The sequence below is a fragment of the Idiotropiscis lumnitzeri genome, chromosome 4 (assembly GCF_059441095.1).
Source record: "Idiotropiscis lumnitzeri isolate Australia: NSW breed Sydney's pygmy pipehorse chromosome 4, RoL_Ilum_1.0, whole genome shotgun sequence".
NCBI lineage: Eukaryota > Metazoa > Chordata > Actinopteri > Syngnathiformes > Syngnathidae > Idiotropiscis > Idiotropiscis lumnitzeri.
The window spans coordinates 29,855,690-29,882,284 of NC_142394.1; the positions used below are offsets into that span (position 1 = coordinate 29,855,690).

General features: G+C 42.9%; 1 protein-coding gene across 7 annotated transcripts in view; it reads left to right on the forward strand.

Annotated features, from left to right (window-relative positions):
* nrxn2b (neurexin 2b) overlaps positions 1 to 26,595 on the forward strand; it is a 295,473-nt gene that overhangs the window by 131,585 nt on the left and 137,293 nt on the right. For 6 of the 7 annotated variants that reach the window (XM_088295199.1, XM_088295195.1, XM_088295200.1 and 3 more), the window contains 7 exons: positions 4,305 to 4,743; positions 6,110 to 6,493; positions 8,259 to 8,462; positions 10,591 to 10,617; positions 19,868 to 19,987; positions 21,561 to 21,942; positions 23,569 to 23,759. In XM_088295199.1, the coding sequence (XP_088151325.1) occupies positions 4,305 to 4,743; positions 6,110 to 6,493; positions 8,259 to 8,462; positions 10,591 to 10,617; positions 19,868 to 19,987; positions 21,561 to 21,942; positions 23,569 to 23,759 (1,747 nt within the window). The remainder of the gene's footprint in view (positions 1 to 4,304; positions 4,744 to 6,109; positions 6,494 to 8,258; positions 8,463 to 10,590; positions 10,618 to 19,867; positions 19,988 to 21,560; positions 21,943 to 23,568; positions 23,760 to 26,595) is intronic. The other variant, XM_088295197.1, reaches the window with a different exon arrangement.

The following is a 26,595-nucleotide window of genomic DNA, read 5'->3' on the forward strand; positions in this document are numbered from 1 at the left end:
AAAGGCTTAAGCGTGACCATTATGGATTGTGGCTGGCATGGCTTTCGAGCGCCTCGTTGTCCTCTCCCCTGTGGGTGAGATCAATTCCATTATTCCGGCCAAATTTGTATTCCAAATCTTGTAATGATTCTTTTTTTGGGGAGATTCTCACCCGATTTGTGAAGAAGCGCAACAGAAAGGTGCACGCCAACAAACCCACGCAAAGAATATAAATGATTTTTTTCCCCCTTCCTGGCTTTTACATCAGTGTTTAACAAGCTATCAAGAGGCACAATCACAGTTGAAAGTATTATGCCCTTGTAAAGGTAATGACTTGTGTAGAGGCACGGCAACATGCCGCCGCCGCCGCCGCATTTTCTCATAAAGCCGCGCTGATTGAATAAGTAATTACTTTTGCGATCGCTTTTAATGGATCTCGCCGTAATCGCCCTCTCCAACTTAATTATGCTTGTAGAAAAGACAGTTTTGAGCATTTGGTTTGCTCATAAGAGGGATCCCCAACACGAAAAGTTGCTGAGGAATTTAGCCAACACCGAAGAAGAAATGTTCGGCGGGTCAAAGGAAAGAACTTTAAATGTGTAAAAATGGAAACATTTTGGAAGTGGATAAGCATAAGATTTTTTTGTGGGGGGGGGGAGTTATTATTGAAGGCAAATTTTGGACTAAAGTGTTGAAATTAAAGATGAAAGAAATGAGATACCGGGCTTAATTAAATGTATCGGATACTCGTGAAGGCCGCCGATACGAGCCACTGAAACTCATCCTTGCGTGTCACAAAGTAAGAAAGGTCAACAAATGTTCTCTTTTTTATTTATTTCATCTTTTAAGCCAAAGATTCTTTTTTTTTTTGCACTGATTCTCAATCTGCCCTAGTTTTTTTTCTCTAGCACATCAAGTTTTCATAATAATTACAATGTAAAAAAAAGGAAATAAAATGTAATATGTAATATTTTTTACTAATAATTTTGAATGAAGGGTTCAGTTCAGCAGAAGGTGGAATTTTTTTTTGCTATAAATTGCAATGCATGGTAAAATCCATATTGCGCAAGCTTTTTTTGGTCAAACTTAAAAACAAAATGTGGAAATATGCGAGAAAGACATTTTTCAAATCCAAAATATATTTCGGGACACATAAAGCCACCGCTGCGTAAAATTTGCTGTTGATCTGTGTTTTTTTTTGCCATTTTGCCGTTTAAAATGCATGCTTCAAAAGTACAAGTGGTCTCGGTTCTCGATATCGGCGAATTGAATCAAAGCGTTATCGAGCATCGCTAGTTGAGACACAGCTTTTTTTTTTTCCGAGTCGGGGCTCAACGCCTTGGCTTCAGTCAAGCTCTGACAAATACATCACTGTTTTCGGGATGTGTGTGTGTGTGGTTGTTGCGTGTGTGTGTGTGTTTCAACCGGGCTTATCGGCAGCTCCGGCCCGTGGCGAGGCTTTCATGCAACCGCCGTGGTCAAACGCCTTTGACACGCTTCGGCGGCACCCTGCAGGCTGCTGAAGCCCGGAAAAAAAAAAAAAAAAAGGAGGGCACTAAACGCCTTTAACGTGTTTGTGCGTGTGCGTGCGTGTGTGCGTGTGTCTGGGTGTGTGTTTGTCCATGTGGGACACAAAGCTGCACAATGCACGACCTTATAATGTGCATCAATGAGTTTGAGAGTGTGAAGATAAGCCGCCGTTACGGTCAGTCTTCATGCTTCTGATCAGTCTCCAACGTAATGGAGGGGATGGACACACTGGAGCGCGTGTGTGTGTGCGTGTGTGTGTGTGTGTGTGATCACAGTTTGTGTGTTTTGCACCGTGCAACACAATTTTACTCTTTTTCGGCGCCATCTGCTGCAGTCGCCCGAGACTGTGACCTTGCTATCTCCCATTTCGCACTGACCGCCCCCCCCCATCCGTACCCCCTCCCCCCCCACCGTCCAACCTTCTCCTCCCAGAACCCATCCCCTCCTCCCTCACCTCCTCTTCTACCTTCCTCAGCTCTCAATCACTCTTCATTTGCCTTTCTCGAGGCCACTTTTGTGTAATTAAATCCGCGGCCGCCGCGATGCCAGCTTTGCCATCGTAGCTGCGGCCGAAATTAAAAATTGATTTCTTTGACTGATTCCTCACACTGGCTGAATTTGCTCACCTCCCTGACTACCGTTCAACTTCATATTGACGTTCTGGCGACAGCCTCCTCCTCGTGTCACTTTTCTTTAGATTTTTTTTTTTTTTTCAGAATGCGTGTGTGTGTGTGTGTGTGATAACATCTTTTTAGAGTTACGCTCTCACTATTCATCTCATCAATCCTCACTTTCATCACCACTTGTTGGACACTTTATTAGGTACTCTGGAGCTCCATGTTGGAGCCGTCAGTAGAAATCAAATAATAACAGAACTTTTTGAGTGGCTCTTGGTACTTTTCTTCAGCAGGTTGACTGGAGTCTGTTCTTGTTGTAATTAAACCGACAGTTGCCGTTCACTATTGAAGGAATGAAAACACATTGAAGGCAACTATGCACAAATTAAAAAAACATTTTCTTTTACATAGTGATAGTTTGGGATTTTTCCTTTTAGTTTTTTTACTTTTTTCTTTTCTTATTTGAGTTAGTTTAAAATCGTTTTTACAGCAAAATGGCTCCATTTTAGTTTGTTTTAATTTCAGTTCAGGACCATGTCTGAGCAGTGCACGCTGTGTGGTCGTTTGTGCAGAGGTTTTTATTTTATTATTTTTATGATTATTATCCACACAATATGGCACATTTTTGAGGACGTAAATTTGAACAAAAACTCACCAACTACACATAAATCAGGCTTGGCAAAATGTTTGAGCTGTTATACGCAAACTCAAAAAGGGGTTTAAATTTTGCTTTTTTTTTTCATACATAACCTGTTATTTCTGTTAGTTTTTGTATTGTTTTAGTATTTTAAGCATTCTGTTTTTAATTTTATATCCTTAATAGAATTTTTTGTTTGTTTTATTGTTACTTTTTGTTGACTTTAATGATCTTAGTCAAGAGTTTGCAGATGCACCATGAAGTGGCGTACCTCTTTTTGCAACAACTGCCACATTGCTCTCCTGTATTTTTTTAACACTCCAAAAATACCTAAAGATGGTGGAAAAAAAAAAAAAGAAAAAGTCAACCTTTTCAACCTCAGAGCTGTCGCAGCTGAGGAAAACAGATGCAGAGAGCGTCTTAGCCCATTGCGTGTGATGAGGGCGCGTGAAGCAGCAGCTCGAGAGGAAAACACGCGCGGCAGCCGCCTCGCGCCATTACCTGGAGGACAGCCGGCGTCTCTGAATGCTGTTCAACAAATATGAGGAAAACAACCAGAAGCAGGGATAATTTACTTTGCCCGTGGCTCCGAATCGATGATGAATGCAAAGACACAATTTGAGTGGGAACAATAGAGCCTCCTTTCATCAACGGCTGCAGGCAACATTTGGAGAACGTCGCCGCGTGTCTGCGGCTCCCTAGAAGCCTATTATGGCGAACGCGCTGACATTCCTGAGCCGTTTTCTTTCTTCTCCTGTGCTTATCGTCATCGTTATTGGGCAGCAGCCCCCCCCCCCCGAGCTACACTACACTGACATCCCAAGTGGGAGTCGTCCAAAAGCGTGAAAGGCATTCTCTGCAAATCGTTTGGCAAAACGGAGCATTTTCCGTCTTTGCGCCTGACGTCTTCTCACGTGATTGCGCAATAATGGCAAAGCCTTTCCAGTAACTACTCATCTCGTGTGTTTCTAGATGTAATGTAATAGCGGACAATTGCCACTAGGGTGCAGAAGTGAGTCACACGCAAGTCATTGATAATCAAATTCCGTCAAACCTAATAGGTCATAATTAATGAAATAAAGGAGATAAAACACACCATTTTACTGACTAATGGGCACACTACAAACTACTTTACCTTAAAAGTATTCAAGGGAAAATATTTATACCCTCACGAGTGAAACATGATGAGATGAGGTTCACTATGCCCGATCGTCTTGGCACCTACGTGACGTCACGTCGGCGCCAAGTCACGTTTTTCAACCCGGAAATATATTCCCAATGTTGAGTTTGTGACAGCTAAAGATGAAAGTATTAAGCTTTTTTTGTGTTAAAGTGTAATCAAGCGTTAAAATAATAGACGAATTTGAAGAAACATTTGGAATCGCAGCACAGTACAGTCGAGCTTAAAAATTCCAAGTTGCAACAAAAGCAGGATGCCCCTCCCCGAGTGTTGTTGTTATATTTATAAACAACATACATTATAAATGTTGCGTTTTACAACACCGGCCATAATGTACTCGTCTTGTGTCGTTCCTCCGAAGGTGGTGTACAAGAACAACGACTTCAAGCTGGAGCTCTCCCGCTTGGCCATCCAGCGCGACCCTAAAATCACGCTGAACGGCGACTTGGTGTTCCGCTGCGAAGACGTGGCCGCCCTGGACCCGGTCACCTTCGAGACGGCCGAGTCGTTCATCTCGCTGCCCAAGTGGAACACCAAGAAGACGGGCTCCATCTCCTTCGACTTCCGCACCACCGAGCCCAGCGGCCTCCTGCTCTTCAGCCACGGTCGCCCTCAGGGTCCTAAAGAGCAGAAGCCCGGGAGGGAGCTAAAGACCGATTACTTTGCCTTGGAGCTGCTGGACGGCTATTTGTACTTGCTCATCGACATGGGCTCCGGCAAAACCAAGCTGAAGGCCAGCAACAAGAAGGTCAACGACGGGGAATGGTGTCACGTGGACTTCCAGAGAGAAGGGAGGAAAGGTACGGAGCATCATCCTCAATGAGCAACGACTTATATATATTATAGATATAAAAGAAAAAGAAAAAGGAACTATCGGGGACTTCACAATTTGCATTCCCAGCTGAGGAAGTGACGTCACGCATGTTTGGACCGTGTGAAAAAAATTAGATATAAAGCCAAAACAAACAGCCTTAAAAAAATATTTATGTTACGTGAAGTCTAATACATGCAACCTTGCAAATCCATAGGCTATTTTTTCCAGATAAAAATAATTATCTGAAGTCAAAAAGTCTTTCTTTTTTGTTTCATTGGAAAAGAAATTTTACTCATCATGTCACGTGTTAAAAAATGATTTCCAATTGACAAAACTTGCCAAGTTTTTTAAGCGGGGTTGTCCGCACCTGTCGGATTGAAATAATAAAGTAACATGTTATCTTACTTACTTTTAAAATTGAGTCATTTGTAATTTAGCTAACTTACTTTTAAAGTTAAGTAATCAGTAAAGTAACTAAGTTACTTTTCCAAAGTATCTTTCTCTCAATTAGACGTGCCGACAGGGTCGACTCGTCCATTCGGCAAGATAGGCGCACGCTAAAGGAGTGCCGTGGAATCTAGTGGGCACCGAAAATCACTTGGAATTTATTATTACTAACTCTTTAAATGCTACGTGAAAATGATTCCATGATTAAGAAATGAAATTTGAATTTATATCATTTTCAGTAAAACATATTTAATAATAACGTGGATTAAGAACATATGAAAACATTTATTATTTAATGTTTAACTAAAAAGTTAAAACCACCGTTGCTGCCTCATTTTTTGCAGAGAAACAAGTCAATCTTAAGCCGTCCAAGGAATGAAATCTTTACGTATAAATTTACTTGGCTGCAAGGCGTCACCAAATGAAATGCGGCCTCGGGCGCCACGCCGGCTTTGTATACTTGTTTGTTTCCACGCCTGAAGCCGCTCTTGCGAGGCCTCGTTCCGTCTGCGGGCGCAAATGGGAACATCTGCACGTGTGACTGATGAACAGCGTGCATGTGGTCTTCCTTCTAATGGCGCGCTGTAAACGAGAATGTGTGTGACGAAGCGTGCGCGTCTGTCGGCGTGTGATCTCGCTGCTGCTCCCGCTGTAATTGGCTTTTAATAGAAAATGAAGACAGAGCCGTTAATCACAGAAAGAGAGCTAGAAAGAGGAAGGGGGGGGGGTGGGGAGGTTGAGGGGTTTTGCGCCGCCCGCTCCCTGCTGCATTCTGCTTTCCTTCTCCTCCATTTAACTTGTGAGCAACACATTAGACAGATGCCCCGTCTCACGCTCACTGGTTGTTTTTTTGTTTTTTTTGCACCGTCACATTTTCGCAAAATCCTCATTTCATCCCGTTTCAGGGTCCATCTCGGTCAACAGCCGCAGTATGCCCTTCAGCTCCCCAGAGGGCAGCGAGATCCTGGACCTGGACAGCGACATGTTCTTGGGCGGCCTCCCCGAGTCCAAGACGGAGCTGATTCTGCCGCCCGAGGTGTGGACGGCGCTGCTCAACTACGGCTACGTGGGTTGCGTCCGCGACCTCTTCATCGACGGCAAGAGCCGCGACGTTCGGCGCCTGGCCGAGATCCAGAGCGCGTTGGGCGTGAGCAGCTTCTGTACGCGCGAGCTGCAGAAGCGATGCAGCAGCACCCCCTGTGGCAACGGCGGGTTGTGCAAAGAGGGCTGGAATCGCTACATATGCGACTGCACCAGCACGGGATCCCTCGGCACCAACTGCGAGATAGGTGTGTTGCGAGAATATCTACGGGGACTTTAATATTTATAGATTTTTTTTTTCTTTTTTTTTTTCTTTTATGGTATGCCACCAAACCAAACTGCCACAAAAGTTAATAAACAATCCGAATGGGCCACAAGTATACGATTCAATGAGCCAAACCTCCAATTATCGAGGATGGTCAAGTCACACGCAGTAATAATAATATTAAAATGTTTTTGACATTTTAACCTGGTTTTCAAAATTCAAGATTTCAATTGCCGCTATTACTGGCTGTCATTGGTAATGTGCTCTGGTAACTTTCTTTTTTGGAGGGGACTTCTAAACGGCACAATATGATGGGCCGCTTGCACAGTTGAATAAACAAGTCACCTATTTGAACTTGATTACCTCCAATTAATTAATTAATTTTTTAAAATCCTTCTGGGGAAGCAGAGAGGGGAGGGTTGAGCAGTTAAAGACGGAGGAGGAGGTTGGAGGCACATTGTGCGAAAACAGAAGCCTTTTGCTGTGTTGATTGTCATTGTCCTAAAAAAATATATATATTAAAAAAAAAAGTGCCAGCGTGTACTAGTTAGCCCCAAGGGGAACGTGAGTAGGCGACGAGTGTGTTCTAAAATTGACTCATCAGTGATTGGTCACTGTGACTTAGGAAGAATTAAAAAATTTTTTTTTTAAACGTAACATTTGTTTGTACCAAATTAGATACACTAAATGCGTTCAACTAATAAAATACAGTCTTTACTTCCCCAAATGTTTAAAAAAAACAAAAAAAAAACGGTCAAAAGCTATCATTTTAATACCGTGACAACACACACAGTTATCATGCTTTCAGAATCTAATATTTACCCATGCCTTAAAAAAAAAAAAAAAAATCACATAAATGCATGAATAACGTATTCTGGTACAAGTAAGGGCTAATGCTAATAAGGCATATGTGTGCGAGTGTGTGTGTGTGTGTGTGTGTGTGTGTCAAAAAGCATTTAATTGTTGTGTCGTCAGGGCCGCACTGGGTCTCGTTTTCACATCCGGAGTTTCATAGCTGGTACCGGCCGACTTGAGTTTGCAACGTTTAAATGAAGAAAAACGATTTGAGCCGTAATAATCGAAAACACTTAAACAGTGCGTGTTACAAGTGCATTTTTAAGAGAAGCTGATAAGAGATTCGAAAATGTAATAATGCAGTTGTCAAAATGATTCCACAGATGTAGGAAAGTAACATACGGGCTGCTGTAGCAGACCTTCGGCCGTGCATATAGCAACCAGGCCCACCGGGAAATTCCCAGAAAATCACGATTACCACTCCGGGCCTGCTGTGGCTGACAAAGATGAACGGAGACATTCTTTGGAGTAAATAAAACGGAAAATGGCGAATGTACTGTGGCTGCGAAACACTGCTTATATTTACTTAATTTATTTAGCCCTTGACCTCAATCTTCCATCAATGGCTTACTAATTATAAAATATGATGATCTATTTAACCATGCATGCAAATTGGCACATTTGAGGCCCAATCAGCGGCGGTTGAGCAAGATTTATTTTTATATCAGGATGAAAAATGTCTTGAGGGATGATGATTCCTTTAGTGAGCTTTTTCTGCCATCCAGTGGTCATGTTTGTTACTGCAAGGTCAGACACACACGCGCTCACTTTTGATTCCTTTTTCTTTCATTTTTCCTCAAGGAAATATTTTTTTTTTTTTTTTTTAGCACGTCTTCCTCACATTTCTCTCGCCCTGCGCCAAGTGACTAATTTGTGCTCGCCTCCACTCGCAGAGGCGACGGTGCTGAGCTACGACGGCAGCATGTACCTGAAGATTCTCATGCCCGTCACCATGCACACGGAGGCCGAAGACGTGGCGCTGCGCTTCATGTCCCAGCGTGCTTACGGCCTGCTGGTGGCCAGCACCTCCAAGGAGTCGGCCGACACGCTGCGGCTGGAGCTGGACGGGGGTCGCGTCAAGCTCACCGTCAATCTCGGTAGGCCGCCGTCATTCCTCCACCGCCTCTCCATCCTCCCATCCCTCACCTCCTCATCTGCTCATTTAGAGGATTTTTTTTTTTTTTTTTTTTACTTGTGTGTGGTCTCCTGAGAGGAGGACGTACTCCATCTTTTGACCACTAGATGTCGACAAAAAGCAGGAATTAGCTTGTCGGTCTGATGGAAGCAATTTCCTGGCCGTCTCCGGATGGAAAGCTGTTCAGGCGCTCTTTGGCCTCTTGATCTCGCCTTCTCCTTCTTCTTCCCTCTTATCACATCACAGCTCCTCCATTTAGGATTCTAAATGTTCGGATGCTCCAAAGTGTCATCGCACTAAGAGTTGCATTAGCAAGCAAACACAACTTGAAAGTTGCATCATTTTCACAGTCGCTTCTGTGAAAATGTTGCAACTTTTCCAGTTGACCACCACATAAGGGACATACAACAAGCCATATATTCCCTTCTTTTTCTGCAGCCCATCTGCACCCCTCCCACCCCATCCACGGAACTTTTCATCCCTTCAATGGCTTGTGTTTCTGCGGCCTCGGATCAAACTGTCAGGGAGACCTGCCCGCAGCGCGATAACTTTCAAGTAACGCTTCCAAATGACGCGACGTGTTCTGATCAGGTCGGAGCGCCAGGAAATGCTCATGTCAAATGGGAATGATTTAGGCCCCGCCCACGCTGTGGTGCAGGTCCCCGACGGTTTGCGTCCACTATTCTGTCGCGGTTGACAGCTCGAGAACGCATCTCAGCGGCTCTCACCTGTATGCACAATGTTTCGATGCTTCATATAAAGCGCTAACGAGGAGAATTTGTGGCTCAAGCTCAATTGAAAATATTTTAACGTAACTTTTATGCTATGCATCATACGCGTGCAGCAGGAATGAAGTGGCTGGGATGTGCAGATCACCCTTTCTTACTGTTTGTTGTGGTTCTTCGGCCTTTCAAAAGTGCAGCAGGAGGCAAGTGCACCACTCAATTACCACATTTGGGAAACTGTAAAGCCAAAGCAACAAAGTGGAGACTGAGAAACGTCCTTTGATGGCAAAATTATTTGTTTACGAAAACAACTAAGAAACGCGTTGAGAGCGACGTTGACCTCAGTGAATTATTTATTTATTTTTTTTACATGACATTCATCATTGACTCCTGGAACTGCGTTTTCTTTTTTCGCTATTGCAACACACACATTCTGCTACTTACCGTGACACACAATCTGTTTATACGCAATCTTTGCAATGTGACGAGATTCACAATTTATTAGTGCTGTCAAGCGATTACATTTTTTCAACTAATTAATCGCAAAAAAAATTTTAATTAATGGCGATTAATCACATTTTTTTTTGTGAAGCTTTTTACGGGTATTTGCTTGAATAATATATTGTAATTAATGCAAAATCACCAAATATGAACTCTTTAATCGCGTTCTTTGGTCCTTGATTGTGATCTAAATACAGTACCTTTGCTTATAAGCACCGCACTCCAGTGTGCGTGTTAATGAATCAAAATCCAAGCAAATTCAATTCAAAGAACAAATCATCGGCAACGTGAAACCCATTTAAATCTGGCATACATATCTCATAAAAGACGATTCGATGTGTGTCACTTTACAAACGTGCTTGCCATGTGATTCAAAGATGTGACAATGCTAAAATGTATCCATTCAATTTGGTTCGTCAAATCAAAACCAAAATTGCTATTCAAATGGTTTGTCGTGCACGCACGTACACAAATAAACTGTACTGTACTATAAATATTGCACATACCTATACAGTCCCCAGTAGAAAGTGTTCGTTCATTATGCTGTAACATCGCAATACATCGTATCGTGAGAAAGAAGGCTTGACGACTTTGGGAGCGCCAAACTTGGAGCCTGTGGTGCAATATTGCCTGCTGCTGCGCGTTTGTAGCCGCAAACGATGAGTGGGTGGAACGGGGGGGGGGGCTGATGATGAAGTGAAAGGGTGATCCTGACTCAGAGCCGTCCCCGGATGGTGGGCCCAGAGCAATACTTGGTTGTCTGCAGAATGTATACCTTGAAGGATGTAAAATGTCTCTCTCTCTCTCTCTCTCTCTTTTGCTCTTTTGATTTGATCTCACCATTGCGCTCTCTCTTCCCGCCAGATTGTATCAGGATAGACTGTAGCCTCAGTAAGTTGCTCCATCCATTTTTATGACTCAAATGTATCATCTGATCCAAATTCAGTGCGGTGGCCCTTTTCTGCTCCCCCCCTGATCTCATTATCAGTGACACCTCATTATGCCCCTCCCCACAATTATTCCGCAGACTTTTTTTTTCTTTTCTTCTTAACTGCATGCGTTTTCTCTCGGCCTCATTCCAATTATGGACAGAGAAAGCATAATTATGCCTATTAATCATTAACATCAATTCGATTCATCCTTTAACGTCCTTCATTGTGTCGGAAAAGGGCAACTTGACACGACCATGCAAGATGTAACACACACACGCACAAACTGCTAAATCTAGATTTTTCAAGCATTGTTTTCCACCTCATGAACGGAGTAATTGCAAAATGTTTCTTTTTTTAATATGAGTGTCTTGATTGTACGAGGCCTCGCAGGTAAGTGGTGGCGGCGCCAGCTCGGTGACGAGAGTGGGGGGGGAACTGACATTTGTTTGTTTTTCCACATACATAATGATTGTATTTGATGAAGCCATTTTTCAATTGAGGGCTCTGAAGTGCAACGCTCGTGCTTACCACTAGATGTCAGGCCATGACAGAGAACTGCTTGCGCGCAGGCAACCTCGACAAAAGTATTGGGACACTCGGTTCATGAAGCGACATAAAGACTCGAATTATCAGTTTGTGCATTTGTCCATGCACTGGAAACGACATGTGGTTATTTAAGTTATTAATAGACGAGAGTGGCTGATGTTGCTTGACTGAGCAGCTTTTCTTGGTCTCCCAGTCATGCACTGTTGAGGAAATGTTCAGAGTCAGGTCGGGGTGTGATAGTATTGCTTGGGCAAGTGGTGAGACTTTGAAAAGAAGAAAAGAAAAAAAAAATCGAAAAACATTTTTTGTTAATTGTTTGCTAACTTATGTAAGGTGTGCTCGACAATCATCGGCGGAGCTTCATATTTGTAACTATTTGAAAAGTTAACGTTAATCGATTAAATTAACATGAATAAATATTGGCTTACCTCTGGTCTGAAAGTGGAGATTTTTAGAACTTTCTGGATCTGCTGATGCCACCCACAATTAACAATAGGCAACCGTATTATCTTTTTTTGTTTGGTGCGTAGAAAATTATATAAGTGGTTTCAAAAAGAAAATATAAATGACAGCTTCATTTATTTATTAATTAATTAATTTATTAATTTATTTATTAATTACTTTATTATTATTATTATTATTATTATTTACACTGTAGCTATTGACAACGTTTTTTCTTGTTTATTTGGAACTTTTCAATTTCGCCTGCAAATTTGATCCAATATAAAAATGGACATTTTTGTTTTGCTGCCCTCCTGAGATTTGAGACTTAGCCACCACATGACCCCACCAGGGATAAAAGTCTTGTGCCGCCACTTTGTGCAAGGCATGGTTTTATTCACAACTCATGCCGACGTTTCCCAGACTTGTCGACCGGGAAGCTTGTTACTAAATGTTGCTTTGGTTTAAGTCCGACTTCTTGGATGGGATTGATGACCCAAATGGAGGTTTTTATGCGCTGCACGTTGCAAGTAAGATGTGATGTGGCGCCTTCATGATATTGGTGTGACGTTCCCACATCGGGCGCTCACTCACATCGTCAAACACGTTAACGCGAACCATGTAATATTTATTCAGTCACGGCGCCTTGCGTGTTCAGCAACCTTTTTGCGTTGTAACGGTGCTTTGTTGAAACTAATTTGGAGTGAGTGCAAAATTTGTCGTGGCTGCTGTTTCATCAATATTTATTTGATTCCTGTGCTCTTCTCTCTTTTCATTTGCGCCGCTAAAGCAACTCTATGTCATGTTTTTCGAGGCTAGAAAGTCGCTGTTGCGCAAGGATTGGGAGTCTAGACGCGAGTTTCATTTGTTGCCATGGCGACGCCGGATCTTCCCCGAGGACGTCCACTCGATATAAAAGTTGCACTGAGTCCTCCCGTCAGCGTTGGGCTTCGACTTGTGTGTAATGTATTTTGGAGATGCTCGAATTGGATTTTGATTTGTTAAGGCAATTTAACGCTCCAATGGAGGCCAGCCATTTTTTATTTAATGCTCATTTGATCTCCCACCACTCCAGGCCACATACGATGGAGTCGGACGATAATATTCTGCATGCATAATGACTCTCGAAATCCGTGCGCCAACAGAGGAGACTGAACCTTGTTCAAATATGAAGATTTATGTCATAAATAATCACCGGGCTCAAAATGGGTGACATCAATATCACTTTTTTTTTTCCCAGATAATTAAACGGCTTATTCACCACTGAGGTGCACCTGCGGGAATGTTATTTGAGGTAACGAAAACTAATGTAATAAAAAAAAACTAATGAAAAAAAAAAAAAGAAAAACACTTTTGTTCATGAAAATAATAAATAAATAAAAAAAAAACATTTTAAAAAATGGCAATTAATTACAATTACATCATATATTTATAACACCAACTAAAACTAACTATCATTGTAGCAAAATATCCCTCGTTTTCATCTTCGTCAATTAATATCATGCATGAGCTTTCGGGGTTCATTGTAAATATATTTAGTTCGGAATTGCTGTGCAACCAACCGTGCAGAAGAAAGAAGGTCAAAAAGTCGTTTGAGAATTGTAGTTTGCTCTACTTCTACTACTTAACACATTGATTACAAAAAACTCACCAAATTTAAAAAGAAAACAAAGGTCAAAACTAAATATAAGCTAACTAGAATGCAAAATGCCAAATTCTTCTCAACATAACCTGCAGTCGACGAATGAGCTCCAAAACTGGTGAGAAGGTCAAAAAAATTGTTTGAAGATCATTCATGGGTCCGTGTAAGAGGATCTTTTTGATCACTATTTCCCGCCTCTCGGGTCTTCCGGTGCCTGGAAAAGCACAAATCTGATACTCGGATCAATATTTTCAACAACAGGCACACGCCATCAAACCAACATTCCTTTACGACTATTCCGGCCACTTCATTAGGCACACCTGGTGAGGTGTGTAGAGTAGCCCAAAAATAAAAATCAAGTTTGCTACTTGAAAAGATTGACTCAAAAGTAAAGTGTGGTGTGAAAGGTCCGTCTTGAAAATGGCCTCGTGTGTGTATCTGCAATTAAATGCACACTTTTCCCTCCTTATTGTGGTTTAAAAAAAACAAGAATGCATTCATCTCCTTCAACGTAAGGCCAACGAGAAGGCCCTACAGTCATCAACTCGTGATCTGATTGGCTATCGCAACTGTCTATCGAATGCTCTCATAGAACAGACGCCTGCACGACTGAATCTGAAGGCCTCGGACGAATAGTGCGTGCGACTGGTATCGTAAAATCTGCCCGGCAACACGAGCTATCTGAATTCTGATAAAACTCTCAGCTAAAAATACAACACTTTGATATATAAAATGACATCAACGTGAAGAATATGATCATGATTTCTTCATGATGTTAGGCCAGCGGAGAAGGCCTCGCAGGCCTTGACTGCTCGCCACTACCTGAAGCAGACATAAAAGCCACCAAGGAGTTTTTTAATTGTTATAAAGTCAAAGTCCAGCAATATTCCGCCATGGCCAAGTCACTCTCGCTGCCGTGTTGGGCCGAATTGCAGACGGCTTGATTTCATGACAATGAGCCCAAACGAGGGAACCGGCTCACCTCGTGGGACAAGATGGCCGCGGAACCGCAGCTCAAGTCACGACTCAAGTCGGATTTATGCAGTGTGTGAAGTAGGATTAATTCCCTGCTTTCACCCAGCCGTGCCGAGAATATCTCCCGGCGCCTTCCGTTTGCATGCGGGAGATATCGCCGGCCGTTATTTAGCCGAGGGATGCTAAATCAATGATGTTTGCCGCTCCTATTCATTCAATCACGACCGCATACAAGATGCCCCACTTTTTACAAGCACCTCCTCCATGACAGTCCTCTAAAATGACAATAAGAAACATTAGATTTTTTTTATTCCTGTGTCTTTTCCCAACCGAGTGTTATTTTTTTGGTGTGTGTGTGCGCCGAGCTTTTCATTAGACCGGCGGGCAATGTGCCCGAGATGGAAAATGTGATATCTTAAGATAGGAGCCAAATGGCATTAGCGTCAAAAAAAAGGAGGCCTTCTAGCTGCCTTTTGTTAAAACAACAGCGCATTAACTTGTGCAGCCTTACGTAACCGTTGCAGGCCTTTCCTTTTAGTGGCAGAAGAGGAGAAAGGGGAAAAAAAACCCAAAAAACACATGTAACAAGTCCTCACGGGTCACTTGCTGGTACTCTCAACCCTCTCAAAGCGGCGTGTGCTCAGCAGTAAAAAGTCGGTGGCGAGTGTGTGCGTGCGCGTGCGTGTGCGTGCGTGCGTGTGCGTGCGTGGGCGTGTGCGTGCCATTTGGTCAGTCATGCTGGCAGCAGTCTTGCCTCCCTCCATCCAATCATCAGATGTAGCCTGAGTGAAACGTGCTCACGTATATCGATTGTCGCCGTCCAACTTTTTAAAGAGGCTCATTAAAATCTGGCAGTCAGTTAACAGAGTGGCTGGCCATTAATGCAAACGTTTGACCGCTGGGGTTTTGGAGAAGAATTTTCACAGAAGCACGCCAACGTTCCATTTTAGTGGAGCAGGTGTTTGCCCGGAGGGAGGCTCGTTTCATTTCACAAATGTTGTTTGGTGTTGTTTGTTCACCATCCATTGAGACGCGTGAGTTGTCTGTGGAAGATGGAGCATTGCTCAAAACGAGCGCGGCTTTGGCGTACGATTGTCGGGACTTGCATGTTTTGAGAGATTTTTTTTTTTTAATTGTAAGCGAAAATCTGAGACGAGCACTTTATAGTAGCATTGAACTCAATCTGACTCACTTGACAACAAGCAGCAGGTCAGCTCCAATAGTTTGGGGATTTTGATTATCGTTAGTTTTGATTTCTTTATTTTTTTTTTATTTAAATAAAGTTGTATTGCAATTATTGTATTATTTTGTTTTCATAGGTTTATTAGTTTTATTCATCAATTGTTTGATTTTAGTTGCATTTTTCTTCGTGTGAGTATGAGATTTAGCTGTTTTTAAAATTTGTCTACTCGTATGGAAGATTTGAAAAAACATTTATAAGTTTTGTTTAGTAAAAAAAACTCAAGAAAAAATATTTGAAAAAACGACCATCCTCAAATCAAATATTGTTTTAGATAATATTTACTTCATTTTAGTAACATTTTTCTTAGTGTTAGTATTAGTTTTAGTTTGTTTTAATTTGTGTATTACTTGTGCGCAATATCGGACGTCGACTGGCGGAAAATCGGTACACAGCGTCCGTTTGGTGTAGCATGCCACATCGTAAAGTTGGCGCGCCAAGTCAGAGCCATTGTTCGGAGTGTATGGGAGGGGGATGGGGGGGGTTGTCTTGTTCAGCTGATTCAACGTACAATCGGGTCGGGATGTCGGGTTAAATCATCACTGTGATTGGCTGTCAGCTAGCGAATCAGTGCAGTTTACATTTTTGAAAAGCATTTTCATTTTTTTTTCATAAACGAAAATATTTAAACATTTTTGGTTTCCATCAACTTTAATTACCTTGCAGCATACTTTAAAAAAAAAAAAGAGGCCAACTCTTTATTGCCATTCTGTGTTAAACATTTACTGTCAAGCTAAACATAAAACAAACTGTTTAGCTTTATGCTAACAAATAAAAGACGTGCTAACGAATAGTGTTGGCGTCGTTCCTCCTGAAGCAACAAATATTTCAACACAAATGGACGATTACCAGACAGAAAATATAACAACACTCACAGTCATATTATTTTTCCTTTGTGAAGAATAACTAATATCCCTTCTTATTTTTGAGGAAACTGGGACAAATTGCTACTTGGTGCATTTCCTTATTTGGAATTAACATGTAGAAGGGATCGACAAGATGCTTCCGGAAGTCAGCAATATGCATCAAATGCCTCCTAACGCACATTATCCGTCTGATGAGCTGCATTGTTGTCCTTTCGCGTCACTTCATGTGCAGCTGGCCTTTCGTCCGGCGTGCGCACTTCTTCAGGAGCGAACATGATTTGCGCGCAACATGGCCGGCAGGATGTTTTGGCCTCGGCCTCGCCACCAGCCGACCCCGCGTAATCATCTGTGAAGGTTGTGAGGACTAATCGGCCATTAACCTCCCCAATTTAGAAAGGGAGGGGCTGTTGCGTGCACGTGCGCGCGCGTCTTCACGCGCTCACTGTCTGCCCATCCAATTTGAATATTCCGAAATTGTAGCGCTTGCGCGTATGTGCCTGGCATGCTCAGGTCCTGTTTAATATGCTGCCGGGTCGCCCCGCAGGATACCATGCAGAACCGGCCCATCTGCCATAAGTGGACTTGGCACTCGGGAGCCCTCACAGAAGGGCCGGCGGCTGAGCTCCTTGTCACCACTAGGGGGCAATAGTGAACGAGCTTGTGCTTGTTTACAGGAGGAAGTGAGCAGTGCCATGAGGGGGTTGCACAACAAACAAGGTGCGGCTGGAGCGAGCTGAGTGCACGCCTGCAGGCCATTTCACTTAACATTACAGCAGTCATTGTTAATATTCATGCTGATGAGGCTGGGAATACGCATGCGGATAATAGTGCTTGTTAGAAGTGGGTGGGAATCGTCTCCAAGGAGCAAGCGGTAAGAGCGACATATTTCTCCCTCCAAATGTGGCAAAGTGCAGAACATTTAGAAGGTGTCACAAACGGCGGGAATTCCCCTTCCACGAGGATGCAAAGGATGCTGAGTGGGCGGCATTCAACACATATTCTGGTACTATACGCTGTTAACTAGAAGAGTGTGCGTGCCATTTTTAATAAGATGACGTGGGAAGTAGGAAGACACATTGGAACAAGTGAGTCCTCATCAAAACCTAGCCTGGTTGGTCAATCTCCATGGCAACGTCCTCCAGAAGATGGCCCAGTCAGTCAAAGCAGAATCCGTCCAGCATCTTCTCAAGCATGGGAGGAAGACAGAAGAAGTGGTCGCAAAAACTGGCTTACGTGAAGTTGAACTAAATACAAGAGGAGAAAACTAAGTTGACTTTTAAACATTTCTACTGAGGAAGCAGCGCTGATTTCTGTGGGGTGGGCATTCCAGAGCCCCGGAGCCCAAATAGAAAATTCTCTAGAACCTACGGCAGTTTGGCTCTTGGGATCACCAAAAGTGTGTGAACAAAGGTTTCGGAACTCTAACATATCACTAGAAGATGCTAAGCCATGTAATATTTTATGAGAAAGTTACAAATCTGTTAAGAGAGTTACAAGAATATTATATTTACGTATGATGTCGCCAAGCGGAAACAAGTAAATGCTAAACAATAAAAGGCCAAGTACCGACACCTGCGGGACTCCTCGTGTAACATTACAAGAGACAGAGGTCACATTACATTTGACAGAGGTCACATAGCTGTAGATTACACGGGGAGTCCTTTATGGCAGAAAAGAACGAAACAAAAAAAAAGTGCTGACCCTGTAATGCCAACACATATTTTGCCGCGTAATGTTGATCGACGGCGCCAAAAAGGGCAGTGCCAAGTAATAATCGTATTGATGAGGTGTTGGAGTCCGGCGCTCGGAGCAGGTCATTAATCACTTTAGCAAGGGCCATCTCAGTGGACTGCTTTGCTCTCGATGTTGACTCAAGAAGCTCAAATTGATTGTTAGCGCTGTGATCCTGTTGCGCTACAACTTTTTTAAGAATGTTCACAGAAAATGCGAGATTTGATGTCACCAACCTCGAATTACAGAGACTCACCGGGTCAAGGTTGGGTCATTTAAGTAGGGGTCGAATAATAAAGGTCTAAAACGCTGCTGGGATTTTAAGCTAACAAACGCTAGCTAGTTGCTACGGTGTTAGCTTACCTATCATCACCATGCGCAGTTTTTCTGCAACAGACCATTTTGAAAATGTTTTAAAAAAATGTCCGCTATTCGTCCTCCTTCTCCACACGTTTTAGTCTCAAGACTAGTTAGCGTGAATCAACCAACTGATGGACAGAAAATTACCGAGGTCACTTTAAGACTTTGTGATGGCCAAGTTTGGTGAAACTGTGAAAACGCAACACCTGAGATTCATCACTTGGTGGTGAAATGCGACGAGTGAGCAAAAATAAACCCCAAAGTGACATGCGCACATTTGGCCGCTTTCATTCTCGCATGTGTCTGGCGCAGAAGGCATTTGCCGAGCGGACTTATTTCCAGCCCGTTGACTGGGTGATGGCCTATTGCTCTTGTTTGAACTACTATTTGCGTTTCAAACTGTCTTGTTAGCTTAGCGGCATCAAAACATCCCCTCCGAGCAAACGTCGACCTTTTGACTTGGCGCCCTTTGCGCCCCCTCTTCCCCTCCTCCCCCGCGCAGTTACCCGTGACTCCTCGGCTCCCGACATGCTGCCTGCATAAACTAAGCTTGAGTTACCCTGACAAATGTCTGCGCCGCCACCTCCTCCCCGCCGCCCATGTGTGACCGTGAGTCACACGGCTGTTTGAGCTGCCGTCTTGCCAGGAAGTGCCCGGGGGCGCCTCTTGTTGTGTGCCATTGTCGTTCTCGCCTCTCCATGTTGGCGGGCAGTCATGATTGCTCTCAGCCTGGCTGTGAGCTCTCATGGCCCACGTGTGATTTTGCCACATTTATTTGACAATATGTTCAGTGGAGCACACCGTGCTCAAGGTTTCTTACCTCTGTGTGTGCACGTGTGGACGTTTCTCAATCCCAACCTGATTGGATGAAATGATATGGTGAATGTTGCATTAATTAAGGAGAGAAAAAAGGGGGGAAAAAATCTGTTGTGACAGCCAGCGTCCAGAAGACGACTTTGTCCTGACGTGAACGATTTAGAGTGCTTCGTTGTAGAGGCGATGAGGCTTTCATCTGCTATATTTTCACGTCTCAAACATGGTGCTTTGTCGACCGAAGATGCTAGATGATGTCGCATCCATTTTTGCATGTCATAGAAATCATACTTGATTGACTGTTGAGTGACGTTGCGGTTTCAGCGCATTCAGTCGACACGCTCCAGAGCTGTGAGAACGGCTTGGTTTTTCATCATTTTGAAGCCTGAAATGTTTTTTTCTTCCCATTAGTGATATGTTCCATTATGTATGTTGGAAAAACTGCTGCAAACAAGTTTTTTTTTCTACTTCATGTCACCGACTGCACAGAAAAAGAATTTGTTGATCGTGTGTTGATCGTGCTCCCATTCACACACACGCACATGCACACGCAACTCCTGCAATGCCGCAATTTCACTTGCTGGCTCATCCGCAGGCAAAGGACCCGAGACACTGTTTGCGGGCCAGAAGCTGAACGATAACGAGTGGCACACGGTGAAGGTGGTGCGAAGAGGCAAGAGCCTGCAGCTGTCCGTGGACAACGTCACCGTGGAAGGTTAGTTGCGCATCAACAAAAGCGTGGGAAAAAAATTAAATAAACGGAATTGAAAGCTCTGAGGTGTATGCGGCGATTGAGTTGCTCGCAAAACCGCGAGTGGAAGGAGGAAAGGTCGAAAAGATGAGGCAGAGTCGCATATTGTGGCCCGGGGCGAAGGACTGTAGCCGAGGATAAGGACAGATGCGAAGGAAAAGGTGTGAGCTTGATAGAGGGGATGGAGTGGGCGTGGTTTGTCCGCGAGCTACGGATGACCCAGTCAAGGTCCGCCGTCTCCTTTATGAAGGCGTTTGTGCCTCGCGCTCACATCAACCAGCGCTGCACTGATTGGGAAAAAAGGCGTCCCGCTGTTGCCCGTAGTCCCGGAAGTCATTTATTTGGCCGCTACTCGAGTGCTAGCCGCCAAGCTATCGTTGGCCGCAGCCGTACCGACTTTATTTGTACTTGAAGTCCGTGCACAGCAGCAGCAAATAAGCTGCGTGATGCGGATCATCTCCTTCGTGGTGAGAAATAAACATCCCCGCTAATAAGTAGCTTTTTAACCGGGGGGAGGCGAACGAGGGGTCGTGCTAATCGCTCAAGTGAAAAAAAGAGTCGAGAAAGAGCCAAAATAAGTGCTTTGGTGTACAGTCGACTTTTAACAGAAGTCAGGCTGGAACCACGTTAGGGCGGAGAGCCAGCAGCTAGGAACAGAATTGTTGCATTTCAATCAATACGTCTCGAAAGACAAACTAAGACGATGGCTACATTAGCAATTTAGCAGACGCTCTCCGACCGGAACACGTAAACGGATGACGTCATCACGACGAAGCGGTACGATGTCAAATTTATATGAAATATTTAGAATCTCATCAATAATATTTTCACCACGGAGTAGAGTTTTGAGATCTACACAATAATAGGTCTCAAATTGATATATTTTAATTAATTTTGCTTTGCTAAGGGACAATTATTTTATTGACATAATCTGACATTTATGTACAAAGAATATGTACATTAGTACGAAATGTCAAACATTTTGGGGTTTAAAGGATGGATTTTCACAAACGCAATTACACGGAAATCCAAAATTATACTTAATGCTCTTGACGCACTTCATTTTTAAAAACTCCCCCTGCCTCTCAAGAAACCTCTTTAGTGTCTTTGCATTATTCCAGGATTTTTTGGTTGTTGTTTTAATCCAATAATGGCATTTTCTGTCATGTTTGTAAATGTCACGGTACATTGTGAAGAAAATTGCAAAACAAATTGAAATCGCAATATCCGTCAGAAAAATCACAATGCAATTTATTCCTAAAATCGTTCAGCCCTAATCACAAATCTGCATTATGTTCTGTTCGTCTCATTTCCGTCACTGCAAATCAAACTAAAAATTGCAATCTCATAAATTTGCACCCTGATGGAACTCGTGTAATTATGGTGGCATAACATGAAGTGCAATATTTCCCTGGACACCTTCCGTTGGCCGTAGCACAGCAGCGCACCGGCGTTATTTACGCTCCCTAAATGAATAATGCGAATCAATCCGTCCTCCTCCTCCTCCTCATCATCATCGTCATCATCCTCCTTCCAGGCCAGATGACCGGCGCTCACACCCGTCTGGAGTTCCACAACATCGAGACGGGCATCATGACCGAGCGCCGCTTCATCTCGGTGGTGCCGTCCAACTTCATCGGCCACCTGCAGGGCCTGGCCTTCAACGGCGTGCCGTACCTGGACCAGTGCAAGAACGGCGACATCTCCTACTGCGAGCTCAACGCCCGCTTCGGCATGCGCCACATCATCGCTGACCCGGTGACGTTCCGGAGCAAAGGCAGCTACTTGGCGCTGGCCACGCTGCAAGCGTACGCCTCCATGCACCTCTTCCTCCAGTTTAAAACCACCACGCCCGACGGCCTGATGCTCTTCAACTCTGGCGATGGGAGCGACTTCATTGTTGTGGAACTGGTCAAAGGGTGAGTGTGCATTCAAGGACCAATTCAATGGAAAGCTATTTTCCCTCTTAAAGCTCTTTATAATGAGATAGGAAAGAGGCTTTTGCTCCTTCCTGTTCCCTATTTAGCAATGTTATGAAGACAATGAGCAGAGGATTTGGTGCTGCGCTCGTTGTGAATGCAAGAGCCAAAATAGCCTCGACCCAAAACCTAAAATATGAATGCAAAAAAAAAACAAATCACTGCTCGTTGGACTAAAATGGCCGTCTAACAGATGTATCACATTTATTCCATTAAATTTCCTCAAATACTATTGGGATGAATTTTACTTGCCATAATCATTGTGATGCAGCATTCTTTTGAGTTCAATTCTCAGGCCTGGCTCACCAACGGCCGTAATTTGCATATACTGTATTTTTCGGACTAGAAGGCCCACTTAAAATCCTTTCATTTGCTCACAAATCAACAGTGAACCTTATAGTCGCTCCTTATGTATGGATGTCAAATGGAAGTGGAATGAAGTTTGACTTAGTAGCTGTACGGGTGTTTTTCCCTAATAAACCTTATAACCCGGTGCGCCTTATAGCCCGAAAAAATGCGGTAACTGACACCCATTGAAATCCCTTGGGGGGAAATTTTTTTTTTAATCCTCCTCAAAAGGCTGATAAACATTCAAAACACTGATTTTTATTACTATTTTTTGGGGGCGGGGTTTTGGGCGTTGGAAACCGCAACATTATTTCAAGATATTTATTTTTTTGTTATTTGAGTGTATATCCTGAGAAATCTTAGATTATTAATGATGGCAGCACAAAATGACGGAACTAGATCGTGAGCGGATCCCATCTGTGATGTCATTATGACATTACATCCGACCGCCAATTTTGCATAAAATGCAAAATATCTGTGGATCCGATCCAACCGCTCGCTACGGCGTCAGGCAGTCACATGACTCTTGCGTCGCTGTTGAAGTGACTTGGAAGTGGGCGTGCACACTCCTTCAACTTCAACCACATTCTTTTAGTTTTGTCTTTACCAATCCTCTTAAAGATTTTTTAAAAGTCTGTTTAGTCGTACAGGTTTGTAGTCACATTAATGGTTGAAAACCTTTTCAAATGATGTATCTTAGTTTCCGTTTTTTTTCCCCCTTAACATCCAAAATAGATTTAGATTTTTAGATTCATCTTTTTGCTACTCACCAGTGACTCGTTTTTTTTTTTTTTCTTGAGTACTTTTTTTCCCCTGACTCAAGTAATTATTTGGAGGTGTACTTTTACTTGAGTCCTACTATTTTAAAGTAACAGTACTTGAGTACCATATTTGGCTACTCCACCCATTTTCTCGCATTAAAGCAGAAACGTTTACAACCAGAGAGCGGAAAAATGCCGCAAATGTTAAGGTCCTCCATGCGCATGCCAACAAGCGGTTGATGTACAGTTTGGATAAAATGCAAACAGATAGGCAACATGGAAAATATGGAGCCATTAAGCATTGAGAGTGAAGCGTCATCCATCTTGAAGCACCTCCAGACAAATTGCTGCAGCGTGACGGGCCACAGAGGACTGCCGCTGAATTATATTTGGAAGACCTCACACACACCATCATCATCATCATCATCTTTGTCCTTGTTACTGTCTCGCTCCCCAGGTACGTCCACTACGTCTTTGACCTTGGCAACGGCCCGTCGCTAATGAAGGGCAACTCGGACAAGCCGCTCAACGACAACCAGTGGCACAATGTGGTGGTGTCCCGGGACGCCAACAACGTCCACACGCTCAAGATCGACTCGCGCACCGTGACACAGCACTCCAATGGAGCCCGCAACCTGGACCTCAAAGGTAACAAGTCGGCTTCCGCCAGCTGCCCAGCATCTGGCCTCTCAATTCTCTCTCTGGCAGCCATTTTGAAAAAAAAAGAGAACCAATTTAGAGCTTTCTGACTGATCTTTTGAGGCTCACGGAATAATGTAAATACCGAAACGACCAAATGAAAGCTTCAACTCTTAATTTTAATCACAAAAATAAGTTTGTTTCGACCCTATTCCATTTTTAGTCATCAGCAGTAAACCATAAATTGATTTGATTTGAACCAAAAAAAAAAAAAACAACCCAGCATAAAACACTTACGAATAAGTTTTGCTTTCATAACGTCCCAACCATTTGAACAATCCTGTTCTTGCACACTATTTCGAAATAGTTGTAGTAATAATTAGTAGTGTGTGTGCGTGAAAACACTTACTAATAATATTTGCTTATTTGACAGCTCAAACATCTGAACAGTCCTTTTCTTGCACACTATTGAGAAATAGTAGTAGTAGTAATAATTAGTAGTGTGTGTGCGTGCCGTTTGCGTGTGTGTGCTCCGTGTGTATCTATGGTAATTCCATATTTGCTTCTACTTCTACAATTAGATATTTTCTCTCATCGTTTCTCTTTTCTCACATTTATTTGTAGTAGATTTAACATGACAAACGTCATCGATCAATCACAAACATATTGTAAAAGTCACATTTCCAAAGGTCCGTCTTTTGCTGCCATCTGCTGGCCATGTTAAATGTTTTTTTTTAGTTTTTTTTTTTACCCCGCTTAAAAAAACAGTTTTCCAAGACATTTCTCTGCCCATTTCCTTAATAAAATGCACTCGAGGCGCACCTGGTTACAATTCCCATTGACGGCATTTCACGTCAAAGCGTTAACGGATGCTCAATTGGGACCATTTGAAATATCTCTCCTGTTTGTACAAGGACTTAACTAGCCAATCAGTATTCACCTCCACTGGAATAGGAGACAATTGTACTCCTGAATAAACACAGCTCTTGTCAAATGTGTAAGATACAAACGCATATTCAAGCTATTTACCCGCCTTTGTACATGGAAATATGGAAATATGCTGAATGCAGCGTTGCTATGCGTTCTGCGGTCTGGGAATAAAGCACAGATATAGCAATTCCCACAATCTCCCTGGCATGCTTCTACCTGCGTATCAAAGAAAAGAAACAATTCTCACAGCTTTTATTTTTCCCGTGGAAAGTCGCTTTGTGCGGGGGTGTGCGTGTGTGTGTGTGTGTGTGTGTGTGAGATCTCAGGTTTCAGATTCTTTCGGCTTGCAAAATAAAAAACAAAAATAAGCTTCCAGATATCTGTCAGCAAAAAAAAGAAAAAAGGAAGGGCTATGAGATCAAGACTTTGCCGCCTAAACTAGCTGGACGGTGAATAAAGATGAGACATGTTGAACATAAAAGTGACACAAGTGCAGTCATTCATTAAAAATAATGCAAAAAAAAACCCCCAAAACAGAACAATGTTTACATCTGGTTGACGGCTGAATAAATCAGCAAGCATGACATGAGTGCAATGCCTGCATTGGATATGCAATGCAACCTGTGCATAATTTGCTTTTGAGCAGCGCTTCAATTTGCACCTGCCGTTGAATCGCAAATGACGGAGGTGAAGGCTTTGTAATGAAGCCCCGTCAAAGCCGGGCCTGGATGAATTTGCATGATAATAGCCAAACAAATGGCACGCAGCGTAACTGGATTAGTGCCTCACGTCAGATAGTATGAACGTCTCAACTTCAGCCGGAGAGGAGACGACGCGCCGAATGTTAACTTCACGGTGGCATGCTGCCGCCGGTTTCGGTTGGCGATTTTGATCCTTAACTATTTGAATGGTTGTCGTGGTTTTCTTCATCAGCCAAAATGAACATCCTGCCGCCACAAATGTACCTTTCTTTGAGTGTACTCCATTACAAGTCTACTTTATGACTTCCGGGGGAGCTTTGGAGCTCGTGAGCCGCGATGGCGGTCGTGAAACTGGTAGACAAAGAACCAAGTAAAGGAAAGTGTGTAGTATGGAGATGTAGGACGACAAGGTCAACTAGGACCCACAAATATGGGCAAGTGGAGAATAAAAGCCAATGACAGGCCAAAGAAGTGATGCGCATTTGAAAAGAACTGAATTTTTGTGTTTACTTTCCTTGACATTTGTTTTTTTCTAAATTCTGTTTAAATTTAATTTGTTCAAAGAGCAACTTTTGTTTGTTTATTTATTTATTTGTTTTCAAAAAGGCTTAATTTTGCTTAATTCATTCTTAGTTTTAGTGTTAGTTTTTTTTTAAATGGAGTATTTGTCAAGTGCAAGATAAAAGGTCGCCAAGTATTGCGCAATAAACTACAGTAAACTCCAATTCTTGAGCAACCTTCCTTCTCCTGAACGGATTGACAGCAATCCTGAAATAGATGTGCTTAAAATGAACCCCGAAAGCTCTTCTTCATTGACAAATTTGAAAACAAAATACCTTTTCATACGATTACCTTTCTATAACTGTTAAGATGTACTTCCACTTAGTTTTCATTTCTTTCAGAGCATTTTCCTTTTTATCCGATTTTGTTCACAAAAAGTGTTCTTCAATTTTAGATTGAGTTCTTTCGATTGTATTTATGAACAAGGACAACCTTGACAGAGTGGAGTTGAAAAGTGTGTAATGATCCTGCACCGTTTTGAAGCCCTTGAAAGACTCCCTGAAATGTTCCAAGAAAATACCTCCATGTATATTTATGCTCACATGCCGTTTTTTTTTTCTTCCTCTGACTTGCTTACACTCTCCTGTGCGGAACTAAGGCACAGCTTTAACACAACAACCCGTAGGGGGTTTTGACTCTTTGAAGACGCTGAA